The sequence below is a fragment of the Nannospalax galili genome, unplaced genomic scaffold (assembly GCF_000622305.1).
Source record: "Nannospalax galili isolate Female #2095 unplaced genomic scaffold, S.galili_v1.0 scaffold433, whole genome shotgun sequence".
Lineage (NCBI taxonomy): Eukaryota > Metazoa > Chordata > Mammalia > Rodentia > Spalacidae > Nannospalax > Nannospalax galili.
The window spans coordinates 3,929,805-3,948,251 of record NW_008338715.1 but is presented as its reverse complement, the minus strand read 5'-3'; the positions used below and the strand labels follow the sequence as shown (position 1 = coordinate 3,948,251).

Here is an 18,447-nt window from a genome sequence, read left to right as displayed (position 1 = left end):
CATAACTTCGTTTTGCCCAAACTGTTCTCTCCAGATAGAATGCCTTCTTCTCTTTTACCCCTTATCTTGTCTCAGCTATATCACTTAAACAGAATAATTCCAAACTATCTTTGGAAGATTTTTTTGGGTCCTACCACCCCTCCCCAGCAGGAACTCTTTTTCCTTGTTTTGTGACACCCCACCATTTCTCTATTGTTTTTTATGTGGGAGTGGGCATGCTGAGAGTATGCTAAGCAATGGTTCTGCTCTAAAGCTTCATCCCTACTTTCTATCAATGCTTGTATTAGTTTCCTTTTTTTAATATTATGATAAAATGTCTAACAAAAGCAACTTAAAGAAGGAAGGGTTTATTTTGTCTCAGTTTGGAATGATCCAGTCATTCGTGGCAGGGAATGCTTGATATATGATGGTGGGAACATGAGGCACATGGTCACACAGTGCGCAGTTGGGAAGTAGAGAAGGATGAATGCAGATGCTATGTCCCTTCCTCTTTTTTATTCAGTTCCGGTCCTTAGCCTGTGGAATGGAACTGTCTACATCTGTGTACATGCAGGGTGGGTCTTCTCTCCTCAGTTAAACATTTCTTGAATTGTACTCACAGACACATCTAGAGATGTGGCTCCTACATGACTCTAAATATGATCCAGTTGACAATGAATATTAACATTATATTTTTTCTTGTCACATAAGCCTTAAAAAGTAGTGCTATAAAGAAATCAGAATATATTCCGAATCTAAATAAATTTTCTTTAAAAAGCACATATTTAAAATGAAATTACATTGGAATGCTACACTGTCATAAATTGTGGAAATAAAATATATAAAGAGCTAACAATGTTATAATCATATTGTCTTGTACAGTTTCAGTGCATAACCAGAGTTAAAAAGTGTCCCTTTGTTGTATTGTTTTAATAGTGAGTTGTGGTTTATTTTTGACTTGTTCAATGAAATTAGCAGTAATAGAATTTTTAAACATGACAAAATTATGCCCCTAAATGGTTTATATACTTTCACTTTGCAAGCACATATTAAAAAATGTTCTTTTTCCCCTAATAATTTTATACTATAATGGAGATTAAGAACTTATTCTCCAAGGCTGTAATAAAAAATATATATTTCTCTATAATTACTGATTGGAATACTTTTGTGGAAATATATTTAAAACATTTTGAATTTTGTACTCTAAATTTGCAAATTTGAACTTTCAGAGAAATAAAAAGAAATACTGATTTAAAAGAAATGCTTAGCCAAATGCAGTTATTTGTCTTTAAATAGTCTCCTACCTCTCTCCTTTGAACTCTCTCTGCTTCTCTACCTCTTTTTAACTTTCTCACAGATTTCTACCAATTTATGCAAAACTGATAAAGCTAAAAATGGGTCTTGAAAGTTTTAAGCATGTGTTCTTTGAGTTGCAAGCTACTGTGATGTTGCTGACATGTGGATATATATGTGTGTTTGAAATGACTCAAGTAGTACAGAATTTCAAGCACGATAGCTGGAATCAAAGTATTACCAAATAGATGCTCAACAGTTTTTCTTGCTTCTTTGGAGCAAGGAAATAATTGTATTACCAAAAATGAAGGTTCACATACAGTTTGTACCCTTAGTTCCTTAATGAACTGAATGAAGTGCTAACAGAAATTAATATTTAATTGGCTAGGTACGAAAAGAGTATGGAAAATGCTTGCGCACACATTGTTGTAGTGGCAAAAGTACAGAGAGTTCCATTGGCTCAGGGAAAACATCTGGTTCTCGAACTCCTGGACGATACTCGACAGGCTCACAGGTAAATAATATTTGCTTCCTGAATTTAAATACTCTTTCCTGTAGTCAATTTTAAGTTGATGCCCTTTTGATCACTCTTATCCCAGGTACTTATCACACCAAGGGTGCCGTTTTTGTTTGATTAGCATGGGAATGATTCTGAAAGAAATGGAAGGAACACAACTTATGGTAAAACCATGTGAACTGTACATTCTAGGGGGAGGGGTTCCCAAGACCCCACCCCTAGCTGAGCATTATTGGTAGATGGTGGCTGATGGGGGACATGAGGGAGGGAAAGGCATTTTTCTTCATGGGTGTGGATCTGGCTCCAGTGGATGGTCTTGTAGCCAGGAGTATAATATAGACAGCACTATTGGGACTCAGTGGATATCAAAAGAAGTGAAGAGGATATGAAGTTGGGAGGGGAAATGTGATGGAGTCTAAGAGAAGTTGGTATGGGGCGTGAGAATGGGAATGATTAAAATACAATGTCTATATTCATGAAATTCTCAAAGAACAGGTAAATAAAATAATTTTTTAATTATGAAGAGTAACTGGGTGTGGTAGAGCATGCCTTTAATCCTAGCACTGGGAGGCAGAGGCAGGTGAATCTTTGTAAGATCCAGGCCAGCCTGGTCTATATTACAAGTTCCAGGCCAGCTGTGGCTACAGGGAGGACTTGTTTAAAAAAATGATGAAGCATACAGTTTAACATTCACATAATTATTACTGACATCAGATTGCTTTGAGTTGCATGGATATGACAAGAGTGGGAAAGAACACCTTATCTGAAATTCAAAGAAAGTAATCTTTTATACATATGACTCTAAAATGTCTCATGTATTCAATGCATATAATAGTTCTCAATCATATACTGAAAAAAAAATCACATGTTTAGGAAAAAGTTTCAGTTCATACCATTTTATTTGTTCACAAGTTGAAGAATTAAGGGCAGTAAACAAAACTACCACAACCACTGGCATAAATGGTCTAAGTGCTGTTCCCTTCAGTCCAGCAGCAGACCCAATCACATGTTTTAGTAGCAGTTATGATCATGTTTAATTTATTCTGAGGAAGGTTTAAGTCAAGTTGATAAATAAACTTAATAAAGAGTTAAATTTTCTACCTTAAATTAAAAAAAAATATGTGTATGAGTGTTTTGCCTGCATGTGTATAACTGCATATGTGCCACACAATGCCCACACTGGCCAGAAGGGCAACAGATCCCCTAGGACTGAAGTTACAGATGGTTGTTAGCCACCAAATGGATGCTGGGAACCAAGCCCAGGATCTGTGCAAGAGCAGACGGCTGCTCTGAACTGCTGACCCATCTCTCCAGCTCCGTTTTACCTTTTAAAAATATATTATATGTCAAATCCAGGCCCTTCCACATGCTAGGTTTGTTTGCAAAGCTTAATAAATTTACGTAAACAACTCTATTTATATCTTAAAAAATTAATTTCATATACCTTTAAAAATTCATTAATTGGTGAAACGCATCTGATTATTTTAAGCATATCAACTATGTGATTCTACAGAACTACCCTATTTACCAATACCCATAAGCCAACAGTAAAGAACCATGTTTCCATTAACTATATCCTCAAGACTTTTCTTTTAAAACAAAGTCTCACTATATATTCCTGACTGGCCTGGAACTCACTATGTAGACCAGGCTGGCCTTAAATTCACAGAGATCTGCCTGCCTCTGCCTCCCAAGTACAGATATCAAAGTGTGTACCACCATGCCCAGTCTATCCTCAAACTTAATGCAATTTTCTTTTATCTTAAAAATAAAACTAGATGCCTAATACCAATCTAATATAATCCCTACTAAATCTTAACACATATCCTATAACTTTCAAATGTATCAGACTCTCTTAAATATCTTACTTACAACAAATTATGAAAATTATTTTAAATATATTTTCCAATTCTTAACAACCTAAATTTAATATATTAATTTTATACTTTTATGTGTTTACAGAGTTGCAAATTAGGAGAGACAGATGTGTCCACTCAGGTACACAGAGATTTGTGGGTTTGTAGTAGTCCATGAATTTGAACACAAAATAAAGGGCAAATAAGAGCGGTGCTTCCAGCAACATTCTGCTCTTATGAACAGTATTTTAAATATATCCAACCTGAAATGGGGAAGTAAAAGCAGACCCTTATTTCATCAGAGAAGGATTTTCCTTTTCTTCCTCCTAGCAACCTAGAATAGCAAATACAACAGCAAATAAATGTAATCAGGAGCTGAAGAGATGGCTTAGTGGTTAAGAGTGGCTGTTCTTGCAGAGGACCTGGATTTGGTTCCCAGCACCCATATGTCAGCTAAAAATCATACATAATTTCAGTTCCAGGGGATCCAGTACCCTCTTCTGACCTCTGCAGGCATTGCATGACATGGTGAACTTACATGCATGCAAGCAATACATTCATACACATGAAATAAAATAATAAATAAAAAATTTAAATATAATCACTCTAATCCCACGTATTGTTTACCACACAAATGGAGTAATTCTCATTGCTCCCAATGAATATTTTCTGCTTACAAAGTTTGCTTGATAAACACCACAGACACACACACACACACACACACACACACACACTCACGCACATGCACACACACGCGCACACACACACTATTCTGGGTCAAGGGCAAGGAATGGTCATGAGGGATTAGGTGATATGTTTAGCTTACAAGGCCTAGTAAGCTTGTTTACATTATAAAGAAGCTAAAACCATGTTAAATGATCTCAAATGTAAGAAATTCTTTATTGCAAGCTTAGGTAAAAGGCATTTGTGCAAAAGTTATTCCCACAATTCTCTTTTGTATGTTTTATGAAAGAAGACGTCTTCCCACACCAAGTCATTTACTATCTTCCTGTAGTTCTTTTATTGATAAATATCATCAATGAGATTATAATGCTTGGGAATTTCAGCTATTAAGTTACAACAGACTTATGTGATGTTAATCAGTACTTTTGAAAAATGAGATTAGGCAAAGCAGTTCAATAAAATAATGACAAACGTCACCAAAGATCATATTATGATTTGACTCCGGGCCTTTCCATAAACCAGCTGTGATACTGAACAAGGGTTTTTTGTTATTGTTCTTTTTTCTTTCATTTTATTTGTTTATTTTTAGATGGTCTCATTATGTAGCCTCGTCTGACCCCAAATTGAGATCTCATTTCCCAGTTTCCCAAAACCTTGGATTACAGGTGTTTGCCTCCTCTCATAGCCAGAACAGGATTTAAAACTGAGTGAATCAGCTTTTCCCTGTTTAATGGCAGTAGTGTTTCTTGCTTCTTGGGCTGTCCTGATGATTGAGCTAATGTATGCAAAACACACATTGTAGGTGCTCAGTAAGTTGGTAGCTGCTGCAAGTAACTAGTGCCAGTATTACAAAGGAGAATATCACATATATTTCAGATGTATGCTTTCCTTCCCGTTTACAGTTCACAATACTATAATTCTACATCATTTTCATGTACTTCATATAAAACTAATTGCTATTAACTATAACAATAAAACACTATGTAAGTGATAGGCACTTAAATCCTGTCTGTGTGGTTAAAAAGCTATCTTTCATAAGACTATGTTAAAATAGTCACCTGTTCTTAGTGAAAAAGTTGTGGTGTACGGATACAAATTCTACATGAGAGAACCCATAAATTAATCGTTTCTATGCATTTTACTTTTTATATCAAAATGGTGATTGATTCCTGAGCAATGCCACCAGTCCTCTGAGCTCTTTGGATAAAATGATTAAAAGCTAACTTCTCTTTTATTCTAGAACGTCCATTCTAGTATTGAGAGACAAATTATGAAAGCTGGTCGAGAAGCAAAATAGTTCTGTAAAGTCCCCAGTTGATTCCATGTACTGAGAAAGGTTGTTTTTTTGAGACTGATATTTCAGCCAAAATTTGACCAATTTTACAAATGAGAGAAAGAATTACAGGGGAAAAAATTCCAGGTGAAAGAAAAAACTGAGTATCAGACCCTTGAGGCCAAGAGAATTAGCATGTTACGGAAGTTCTTGAGAGGTTTCGAGAGTACAGTGTTTTGAGAAAGATTGGGAGTTGAATTAACAGGAAAAAAAAAGAGAGATCCCTAAGGTTGTATAGTACTATGTACCTTTAGAATTTATTTTGATTATTATGGAAAGCCAATGGGATGGCTTAGAAAAAGAAGTGACAAGAAGTCACAATATTATTTATGTGTAATAAGTATCATGTAGCAACTGGATAGATTTTGGATAGATTTTGGAGGGGCACAATTGGCATCCTTTTAAACTGCTGGTCCTCTTTACTTACTTCCTGATACTAACCACTGAAAAAATGATGATACTGGAGGCCTTACAAATGTAAAATAATGGGAATATGTACAGGAAAATTTAATACTACAGAGCTCGTTTTTTTCCCCACTTTGACCTACTTGTGATGGTTCTGTTATTTATCATTCATTATTTTTTTATTGACATTTACATGCATTTAATTTTTATAATATAGTACTTTAAAAATAAAAATAATGTGTGTAACATATATGAAATTGTAAAGCATATTAATGGAGCAAGTACCTGCCAACTTAGCATTCAAGTTGGGGAACAGAACACGCTCAACATGTCTTCATCCTTATATGACATCTCCCTCTACTTGTCTCTCACCAAAACCTCCTGTATTTTGTTTTATCATTTTCTTGACTTACTTTCATTGTCTTTTCTCAAAAAAAAAAAATTGTTCTTTGGTCGGCCTCTCTTACTGTTTCTGTAAAGTAGGATCTCTTTACTTATTTATTTATTTATTTTTTTATGGAGATCCTGTTATTTGCCTCTTTTGCCTCTATATTCTAAGACATAGCCTAATTTTTTACTCTTGTTGCTTATGAGTTTTGTTGTCTGAGCATGTGTATGTGTGTTTACACTCCAACCTAGATAAAGGGGTTATATACCAACATTTCTGAATGCTTCTAAACATATTTCAAGGCATAAAACAATTATTTAGTATTCTAAGACGATCTACTCTTACTATTCAAATATATTTGGAACAAAACCAACTTGTGAGTTTGGGTTCACTATCAACAGCAGTCACGTTTCTTGTTATTTCAGTTTTGAAAGAGCATCTGGAAATACATTGTTTCCCCCTCAGGAGATTAATATTTTTTATCTCTAACCCAATAAAATAACAAAGCCCAGTAAAAGAGAAAAAAAGTCCCCCCTCAGTGTTGCTTTGTTGGATGATCTGACACTTAGAAATTGGAATTTAGAAATAAAATAATAATGGAAGAAATTCCACATGTCTGTAACACTTTCTGTTTTGAAGCAGTGAATGCAGCTCAATTGTCTACTTTTAACGCCTTGAAAGAAAGAAAAGTCACGATAATAATTTTAGTAACATTTTAATATTCTATGTCATTTCTTACCATGTTCTCTTAAAAGATTCTGTTTTACTTTTGGAAAACTAAAACATTCCAGAGCATACGTTTCTAAATCTTTAACATATTTACATTGACAGAAGACTGTACCTGTATTCATTTTCATAGTTTTGCTTAAGATGTAGGCATTTATGCAAATGCCTAATGACAAATAGCATCGTTAATTTTATATCTGGTGTTGTCATGCCACTGTACTGCATGCATGAAGCATGTAGAAACGTTATTTGCCAAATGCTAGAAGCAAAGGTCTCATAGAGCTGGGAAAGGTAGTAAAAGAATAATTTGTGAAAACTCACTGTCTTGTAACTTTGTTTCTTTTTTCTGCCTCCCTGTTCAGAGCCGGATCCGGAGAATGTGGAATGACACCGTTAGAAAGCAGTCAGAGTCGTCGTTCATTACTGGAGATATAAACAGCTCAGCATCACTCAACAGAGGTAGTTAGGAACGATGTTTCATATTTATAACTTTTCTGAAGACTTTAAGAAGTTTCTTAAATGCATTGCTTCATATGCATGTTCTGACCCCTGTTCCACATGCTAGGAATATCATAAGAGTTTGAAACCTGGTTGAAAGCAGCACTGTGTTCCATTATTCATAGATTTTTTTTTAATCTTGCATTTTCAGGAAATCTTTTCTGAAAGAAATTAGAAAATGAAAAACTTATTTTCTTAATCATCTGCCACTGCTCTGAACTGGTGAGATATCAGGCCTCACTGGAAGCAGTGAAAATGGGCAATTATGTGGCTAGATACTGTGCTAAGCTTCATAGAGTTTCATATTTTCCCAGATAGCAAGGGATTTCATCAGTTTTGTGGACATAAAAATACACTGCCTAATACATAGTTAAGGCAAGTAAGGGAAAAATCAGATCTATCTATAATATCAAAGGGGTGTCCAGATAATCTTGGATATTTAAAGATCTAGGAGTGAAAATACTTTAATGTTAACACGTTTTGTTGATGGGGAGTAGTACATGTACACTTATGACTAAGATGCTCCCTTGATATAATTCAGAGTTTGAAATGAATCTGCTGTTTTGTGTGTGGTGTGTGTGTGTGTGTGTGTGTGTGTGTGTGTGTGTGTGTATGTGTATGTATGTGTGTGTATATGTAGGTATATATGTATGTGTATGCACTGTGTGTTGTGTGTTGGGAAACATTTACAATATAGTTTATCTGTGAAACAGTCATTTGCATGAATGTAAATATTTTTATGACCAGCATTGTTATTCTTGTCTTACCCTTAAACTCATTGATCAGTCTGTTTTCAGCCTGTGTCTGTCAGCTTTTTGTAGTGCTGTTTAGAAACAAATCATACAGTAATTCTGCTTGATGATTAAGAAAGATTCAAACACTAGAGCTCTTGATCTTTATTGTAAATGGCATCATATTTATATATTTATAAATAAGAAACTAGGATAAATATTATCCCAAAAATTGGATACAGTGACCCTGGTTCACCTTTTTGAGTTTTGCTTTATTTTGGGCAGTGATATAGTAACTTAAATTTAGTGATGTTTTTAAATTATCTGTATTACTTTGGTGAAGTAAAAATTGTGAGTGAAAGTACTCACCCAAATACAAGACAATGCATTAAAACAGAATATTCACATTCTTATTTCTTTCATTGTTACTTTTTATTTGCTAGATTGTACTCATTTAGACAGTCTTTCCCAAGTATTCTGCTCTTCAATTTCATTTTCATGAAAATTTATGTAAATGTCAGTATTTTTTTCTACTTTACTCTCCAAATCATCACTCACACCTCAGTGGCCTTGATACTACTTTGCTTCCCAAGTGACTAATGTTCTTTAGTATTTAAATAATTTCATTCATGGAGATTTTACAGTTCATCTCTAGAAAAAAAAAAGACTAGTCTTATCAATAAAATCCTGTTAGAAGCATCTTGCATCTAATGATCCCAGCAGCTATAGAATAGCTGGTGTTTAAAGAAAGAGGGAAATAATAGGACTTTAATGATGCACCAGTTTATTGCCCTATTATATGAGGATGGATACAATATATACATTTGTTTTTATCTAATACTCTGGTCATATTTTTGTAAAGACAGTGTGCTATAAAGTTTAGTAAAAACTGCTTGATGTGGGTTTTTTGGTGACTTTAACGTCCACACATTATATAATGTTTTATTTAGTTCTTTCCCATTAATTCCTTTCCCCAAATTTCATCAGCTTGGAATATAGTGCTAGGAGGATGATGGGCTAAATTGAAATAAATATAAAGGGAATGGTTATTATTTTTTTATACTGACTGATATTTGTCAGTTCATTCATTAAGAGTTTTACCTTTTGGAAGATACTTAATGAAATTGAAGGGTATGAAAGTTTATGACATGACATAATTATTTGAGTGATGAGTTGGAGGAAGAGGAGAAAGAATGTGTGATTTCACATGTGTTCAGGTAGTGACCTTTTTCTTTGGGCTATACAGTCCTTCTTTAATGTGGCAACACGGATGGTGGTAGAAGTCACAGAGCACGTCTTCATTTCCTCTGTTCATAGCCCTGCTCTCACTGCTGAGTCCCAAGTCAGAAACTCTAAGTTTTAATTTCATCTCATTTTCTCCTTTAATTTATTCTTGTAAAATTTCATATTTGTATGCAATTTATCTTGAGCATATCTACCCCTCATTCCACCCCTTCAGGCTACCCCCAGAACCCCTCCCCATCATATCTTCCCCCAAAATTTATATCTTCTTTTTATAATTATTTTTTTTAATCCACCGAGTTCAATTAGTGCTGCCCATATGGGCATGGACATCGGATCATCTACTTGGGGCATGAACCATCTTCCAGTGGTCACACTCCTAATGAAAAATGCCGTCCCCTCCCCCAGCAGCTATCAACTGCAAGTAGGTCCTCAACTAAGCTAGATGTGGGGCTTCTGGAGTCTCTTCCCAATTCATCTCATTTTTTTTTTTTTTAAATCTCAGATGATTGGAGTACTTTAAAATTTTATTTCTTCATATTCTGCCACTGAAGAGAGTCTTTAACCTCCTTCTTTAATCTGTCTTATTCCCCAGGATCCTATCTTCCCTGCATTCAGGCGTGTGTAACATATTTAGGTAGGTGACATCCAAGATTCATCTTTCAAGATAAACACTTCAGTCACCTCAGCAACATAATTACTCACATCTGTGTACTCAAATGATTGCATCCTCTATTATTAAAATAAATATCTTAGGCACTACATCTTTGCATCTTCATGCATTCTAACCATTCATTCATTCTTAGGTTCAGCTAGAAATTTTTGAAATTCTAATTCCATTTTCTTTCTAGGTGAGATATGTTAAATCTCTTTTTTTACTTTAAGAGTGCTGAACTTTGGGGGCTGGAGAGATGGCTCAGGAATTAAGAACACTGACTGTTCTTGCAGAAGACTCGGGTTTGAATCCCAGCACCCACATGGTAGCTAACAACTGTCTGTAACCCCAGTTCCAGGGGATCTGACAGCCTCTTCTATCTTCCACAGGCATTGCATGACATGGATGCACTTACCTACATGCAGGCAGTACACACATACACATACACATAAAATAAAATAAAATAAAATAAAACAAAATTAAATTGAATTAAATAAAAATTAAATAAAAATTCTTAAAAAAGAGTGCTGAACTTTGAAAACTACAAACTATCATTTAAGAAACTATTTTTTTAGATTTCCTTTTTCATATTGTTGCCCAATATATCAAAAAAGTATTATTTTAAATTTTTTCTTTTCATCTGTTCTTCCACACAGTCATTACTATCTTAGGATCCATTAAGACTGAAGATATGTCATGAAAGACAGAAATATTTCTAATTTTAAAATACTATCCCACATATTTCCCTAATTTGTTGCATCATAAATATCATATATATGTTAGATTATCATTATAGCTTTCCAAGTATAATAAATTTGATTGCTATTTTAACTTTATTCCTTGGTATTATGGCAGATTTATTGGCAATTTTCAACAATTGTACTGTCTTACTTATTCTCTTACAGTCTGTTGATTGTTCACTTTTTAAAATGTTACATTAAGTCTGTATTTAATTATGAAATTGTTTCCCCAAATATTTCCTAAACATTTTCAAAGATTTTTCCCCTTCCTGTATGTTTAGTACAGTGTTACACCCTCAGGAAAACTCAGAAGTTCTTGCAGGCAGCTCCACTACCAACCTAACATTTCTGCTGCCACTCTATATGCAGGGAGAGGGAGCTCTAGGTTAGCTGTACGGTGAACGTAGAGTTTCAGCAAGTTCAACTCTGAATCAAGCCAAAGTCTTCAGAAGCTTGTCTTCAGGAGAATTTATTCACTGGTTTAATTAAACATTTAGTATTTTGTTTGAAGGTTATGATGGCACTCAATTCCCAATTCCTCCCAGGTTAATAGAAAATCCAAATCAAATTTCTATTAGCTCCAATATCCTGGTACTTGTGGGTGGAGGTATAGTTCCCTTTTTCTCCCATACCTCTTACACATCATCTCTATGAGCAAAACTGACCTTAAACAAGTGAGATTAACAGTAACTGAAACTTGAGTTTAATCCAAAAATGAAGAATTTGCAAAGAAATTTCTCTAACAGTTCAATAATCATTAAACATTTCCATTTTTCATATCTAAAAAGAAATTAAGATATTTTCTAAAATAATACTTTACTAAGTAAAATTACATTTACAGTTATCCTTTTGTTTAATTAATTAGATGGAGGTCAGAATTTTTTTTTACAACCTAGGTTTGCAAGCTAGTTCCTCCAGCACATCTTTCAGCAAATTTCAAGAAGTTGGGTGCCTGAACCCTAATCCTAACTTTCAGTTATTTCAAAAGCATGCTTCTGAGTTCAGAAAAAGACATTCTTCTTCTGGACCATTGGTATGGCTAGCATCATAGGTTCTTATTTCTCTATTACTTTCTGTTCTCTGCTTTGCCAACTCATCACACAAGTTATTATGATCTAAATTTTATGTATGGAGCTCTAACCAGAAAGACAGTAGTTATTTAAGCCACATTAAATTGTTCTATGTCAGAAGATTGGATTTTACATATATTGACACTTATTAATGCTGATAGATTTTCTTTTCAGGGTTCAGAACTGTTTTAACCGGCACAAATATTCCCAGTACATTTCTGTAGTCAGTAAAATTAGGATGACCGATGATACTCTATAGATTTTCCTAGGTTTTGAAGGGTAAATTTTGGCTTTCAGCTACCAGCATAACTATTTGCTAATGGCTAGCCTGACCTGCTACTTAGCATTGCTAGTGCAATGGAGGAAAATGTGCCATCAAGTAAACATTTGCACACAGCAGACCTGATTTTATTGTATAGCTTCACATCGTAGTTTTAAGAATGGACCCAGTTTTATTTAGTGACTTCTAGTAAAGGCTTTAATCTTTCAGTGTCTATGGAATAAGGCTATAAATGGAACCGTCCATTTCTTTTTTATATTTATTTATTATTTTTATTTTATTTTATGTGTATGAATGTATTGCCTGCACGTAGGTAAGTGCACCCATGTTGTGCAATGCCTGCAGAGGACAGAAGAGGCCATCGGATCCCCTGGAACTGGAGTTATGGACAGCTGTTAGCTCCATGTGGGTGCTGGGATTCGAAACTGGGTCTTCCTCAAGAACAACCAGTGTTCTTAACTGCTGAACCATCTCTCCAGCCTGGAACCTTCCATTTTCTAACCAATGAAATTTATTCTTGCCAGTGCTCCCAAGAAACCAGACATAAAATTCACTGTTCCCTTCTGAAGATTTCCTTTCCTTTTGCTTTTCAAAACTGGTGGGAGGAATTAGTGTTTTCATAAATGCCATGTAAAACAAATAATGATCATTCATCTAAGATATCACTATCCTTGATGTTAACAAATAAGCTAAAAATGAATAAATAAATGAATAAAACGGAGTTTTCTCTTCTAAATATGAAGTGTATCTGCCTATTCTTACTTTCCACTATTGATTTGAATCTATATTCAACAAAAGAAAAATAACGTATTTCTTTCTTTCTTCCTTATGTCATGATATAAGCAAGTACTGCCTCCTGTTAACCTCCAAGTCCTATACTACCCTACAGAAGCTTACAGAATACTAATTCAATTCAGACAGCCATGCTGAATAACGTCGACAGCAGAGCAGGGATGTGACTAGACCTGTTTTTAACTCATGTCTTCTCAAAGCCTGTATTGTCTTTCCCATGAGGTTGGTCACTGAAGCAGAAGAAACTTCACAATAAATCACCTGCTACTTCATTAATATTCAGGCTTCTAAACATATTTTGTTTTTATGCTTTTAAAGTGAATGCAAATGAAGAAATATAAGGGGTGTTTGACTGCGATTAATGATTTATATAAATTAAAGCTACTAGGGTAAAACATGCATACGCATTCAGTGCGCTTTATTAATACCAGTAAATATGGTTTGATTTATATGCATAAAACTAGCCGTATTGCCCCAAAGCCTTGGTGTTCTGAAGAAATATAAAATCATTCATTGTAAATATGAACCAGCTCCTAATATAATATAATCTGACATTTACTTATAAAATTTGCAAAAACACTTAACGATCTGGTTATTCTATGTAAATCAGAGCAGCAGGTATCACAGACTCTACTTGTCATGAACAAGCACTATAATAGAGTAAAGGAAGTATTCCATTGTATGACTAAGCTTTCTTTTGAAATCCATCATTATATTTATTTACATTTAGTATTTTTGTCCTTTATACCCCTGCTTTATGGATGAGTACTTTCTCTGTTATTTTTTTTCTTCCTTGTATATACAATCAATAAAAACATAAAAAAGATGCAATAGGAAAGAATTCTGTGTTAGGAAACAAGTTTTATGACCAAATACAGTATAAGTACAGGTTTTAAAAATTAGGTACTAAGTCAAATAGATGATCGTGATATTGATGGTATTGTGATTCCCATCTCAAGAAACTACACAATGCTCAGAATGAATTCTCCATCTACTCCAATTTTACTGGCAGAAGGAAATATATCGGACATTGATTTTCAGTCAATTGGGATAAAGGTGCTAGCTTTAAATCACTGGTGGACCTGAAGGAGCACTTTTAAATTTTCAGTCAGCAGCTCATTCTTAGGCTTTCAACTTTGACTTGTCCTATAACTCCTTCAGATAATCTAGTCTCAGAAAATTGTACAGCAACAAACATAGTTTGTATTTGTTATAATTATTTCAATGTTTACTTAAAGCTTTCATAGATCTCCTCACAAAATTTCTTTATCAATGAAGAATACTCATTTTTATGGTATATTAGCTTACTGCATTATATTTTACTTTCCTGTACTAAAACCAAGCTACAGTTAGATTCTTTGATAAAATGAAGACATAAGTCCTGGGGACCATTTCCACTAGCTTTGAAATGTTGCTACATTAATTTGTTAAAGGCATTGTTTTTTTAAAATTATCTTTATAGAGTAACATAGGAAACACTGCATTCCTTTCTTAAAAACAAAAGAAAAAACAATAAGCCTCTTTGAAGTTCTGTGAGATTTTCATTGTTGTAACAAAATATCCAAGATAAACAACTGAGATTTATTTTGGTTCATGGGTTTCAGAGGTTATAATACATACATAGTGAACTGAGTCCATTGCTTTTAGGCTCATGACATCAGGAAAGGGAGTGTGATAAAGGAATGCTATTCACCTCATAACAGATAGGAAACAAAGAGGAGAGGAAAAAAACCAGAGCAAAGCAGGCCCTTAGTGACTGACTTCCTCTAACCAGCACAGTTCCACCACTGCTCAAGAGTCTATTCAAAGTTTGAATCCATCAGTGGATTAAACAGTTGATAAGCTCAGAGCCCTCTTGAACATCTCATCTTTGGAATTCTCCCCATAGACACATGCAGAGGTGTGCTGTGTCAGTGTTCTGGGCATTTCTTTATACAATCAAGCTGACACTCAAGATTGGCCATAACAAGTTCTAATGAATTTGAAATTTCTCCTTTGCCACAGGTAGCTTTTATTTATACATCAAACATGGCTCATTATTCCTTATACTTAGTCCAAACTTCCTTTCTTGATAATTAAAATAATTAGATTATACAAAATCATGTTGTTAATGAGGGCAAAATGTAGATTCCAAGCAAAGCTTCTCTGACCTCAGGTCATATTCATGATAACAAAATATTCAGTCTTTCTAGAGAATGACAGCTTTGCATGCTCTTGTTAAAGATTAAAATAAATAAGTATTTTTCAAGAATTTATTTGCAGTTATCTTTAGCTATCATTGCCTAATATTAAAGTACATGTAACTTTGAAGTAAATAGGAGTTAATTCTATTCCATTAAAATTAATATGTAAAAGTGACATATACTTAGAAAAATATCTAATCTGAAAAAAATGCACAAATTGCTATCACCAATAATTGTGTTGTATCCAGGCAAAATAAAATGAATTACATTGTAAACAAAGGTTTACACTTCATTAGCTCAGTCTTGTGTATACTGTATACCAACTATATAGGTGATCGGTGCTCAGGATTTTCATCTTGTTTTCTTCATAACTTATCACTCTAAGGAACATGGTTACTCTGTAACACGTTACTGAGTGTTACCACCATAGAGAATAATCGGTAACCCCAGGAAGTCATGTCTCGGACATAGTTTTAGGTTTCATTATGGCATTTCCAAAGAAAATTTGTTTTAGTTATTTCCCCTCCCTCCTCATCACCCCCTTTCCTGCCTCCTACTGTGCCCTCTCAAGCCCAGTAACCTCCTTTCTGTCTTCATGTCACATGTATTTGCCCCTCACCTTCTCCAATACCTGTGGTCTGCTTTCTAGTTTGATAGTCTGTACCTACACTACACATATTTACATAAATGCACTAAAAGCTGGGATCCACATATGAGAGAAAGCATGAGATTCTTTTCAGACATGGTTTTAAAAAATATTTATTATTTTTATTTTATATATATGAATGTGTTGCCTGCATGTACGTGTCATGCAATGTCTGTGGAAGTCAGAAGAGGGTGTTGGATTCTCTGGAACTGGAGTTACAGATGGTTGTTAGCCACCATGTGAGTGCTGAAAACTGAATCCAGGTCCTCTGTAAGAGCAGCTGGTGCTCTTAACCACTGAGCCATCTCTCCAGCCCCAGTCAGAATTTTAATACATTGGTATCAGTCTTATAGTTCATATTTTATTCAGAATGGACCTTTGGAAGGGATTTTACATCATCTGCATAATCTTAAAAATGCTAGAATTAGTCATATTTTGGGCTTCCATAAATTATTGGTAAATTATTATTTGGTAAATAATTCAGCAGTCATAGTCTCATTGGTTCTGAAGTTTTTCTGTGCAAAAAGCCCATGCAATGTGTAATTTAGAGGCAAATCTGTGAGATTAACTACATGCCATTTACAGAGTTTCAAGAATTTGATTAAGAGAAAAGAATTAAGTCCAAATGTGTGAATGATGGAGCTAAATATTTTCACTAAATGTCTTTGATTTATTGTAAAAGAACTCTGACTTGTTGATATTTTGTCCATGGTTAAGAAATATTGGCCTGTTATCATCAGATTCAGTACAGTTTTTTGTGAGTACTAGACCCTAATTCTAAGTTCCCAGGTTAATAGAACATATAATTATATGCTTTGACACAAAAATGAGGTTTAGAAATGAATGACTGACTGCTCATGGTAGCACACACTTATAATCTCAGCGCCAAAGTGGCTGAAGCAAGAGAATCATGAGTTTGAGGCCAGTCCGGAGTACACAGTAAGACCCCATCTCAATAGAAGTGAAATTAACTGAAACAAAACACAAGGAGAGAGAAGAAATTAATAATTAACTTAGGTTCCTCACTTCAACAGAGTAACTACTTCCTCTGTTGCAAAGCAAGTTTCATCAAGAAATCTCAACTTCAGTGCATCACTGTTAGCTTAAAGTCATCAGATTTTAAGCATCATTTTTTTCTACTAATTTGATTTTAAAAAGCACTGAATACTTAATGGCATCAGTACCTTTATCTGCAATGTCAAGACCATTGCATCTAATAGCATGGGGAAATATCAAATAAAAAATGTAATTAAAAATCTTAAGAAAGCTTAATTTAGATTGAGAGTTAGAAAGTAATTTTTGAAAAAAAAATAATGATCTTTAAGTATAAAAATCAGAAAATAAGGTTGTAGTGTAATTTAAAAGCCAACCATATTAGACATTGGGAAAAAAAAAAGATGTAAATAACATATAAAAAAGTAAGTGCACAGACTACATAACGGTTATCCACAAATCATTAAATAAAATTCAACAATCTAGGTATAGATGAGCAGAAAACAGCAGACACTTCATAAAACAAACTCTTACCTAGAGATAAAGATTGCAGAGTGCAGGAAGTGACAAAGCTCATGCCCGACAATACCAAGTCCCAGCAAGAACTCGATGGCACTATACTACCCAAGGGAATGTGAAATGATAAGCCCACATTTGACAGCAATGTAGCAGCACTATAATTTGAAGATGTGCACACCTTCTGACCCTGAAATTTGACTTCTAAGTATTAGTTACACAAAAACTCACTGGTCTGGACAGACACCAGTTCATACAAAATAAGGGGGCTGGAACGGGTGATTCCTTCTGTTCCAACCAAAAGCTCTGAATGGATACATTATAGGAGAGGCAACACCTCAGCATTCAGAGTACTTCATTTTATATCGAACTACAATAAACCAATCTGTATTTTGCAGAAAATGTGCTATTGAAATCCATATTAAAAAATTCCAAGTGAATGGATTAGCTATTAAAAGAAGCTGAAGTATCTCCAAACCATTTGAATGAAATTAAATAGGCAGGTTGATTAAAATTTAATAGCAAACTTGTTGGCTATTAAAAGTGAACAGTGTGATAAATCAGGATGTCACCTCTTCAGTTTATGATTTGAGGAAAAAAATGACAAAAGAGCTCTTGACTTTCCACAAAATATTGCTTCTTTGACACTTTGTAATTGAAGCAAAACATTAAACTATGAAATTATGTTTTGAAAGTTATTTTACATAATTTTAACGGAGTCAGGCAGATTGCATTAGTTTTTTTTTTTTTTCTCAAAAAATGACTTGGTCTTGAATATAAGGTCATCTCTATTGCCATGAAGTAGCCCCACAAAATTGACATGGCCATTGGTCAAACTTCTTTCTGTAGACAGGTTAGGATTAGGAAAGAGTTATAATTTTGTCATAGAGAAAAGGAAAAGTAGGGAGCAAAACATTTTA

At 34.3% G+C, this 18,447-nt stretch overlaps 1 protein-coding gene across 18 annotated transcripts in view; it reads left to right on the top strand.

Annotated features, from left to right (window-relative positions):
* Adgrl3 (adhesion G protein-coupled receptor L3) overlaps positions 1–18,447 on the top strand; it is an 877,792-nt gene that overhangs the window by 804,846 nt on the left and 54,499 nt on the right. For all 18 annotated transcript variants that reach the window (XM_008833280.3, XM_008833274.3, XM_029563589.1 and 15 more), the window contains 2 exons: positions 1,661–1,786; positions 7,544–7,640. In XM_008833280.3, coding sequence (XP_008831502.1) covers positions 1,661–1,786; positions 7,544–7,640 — 223 coding nt within the window. The remainder of the gene's footprint in view (positions 1–1,660; positions 1,787–7,543; positions 7,641–18,447) is intronic.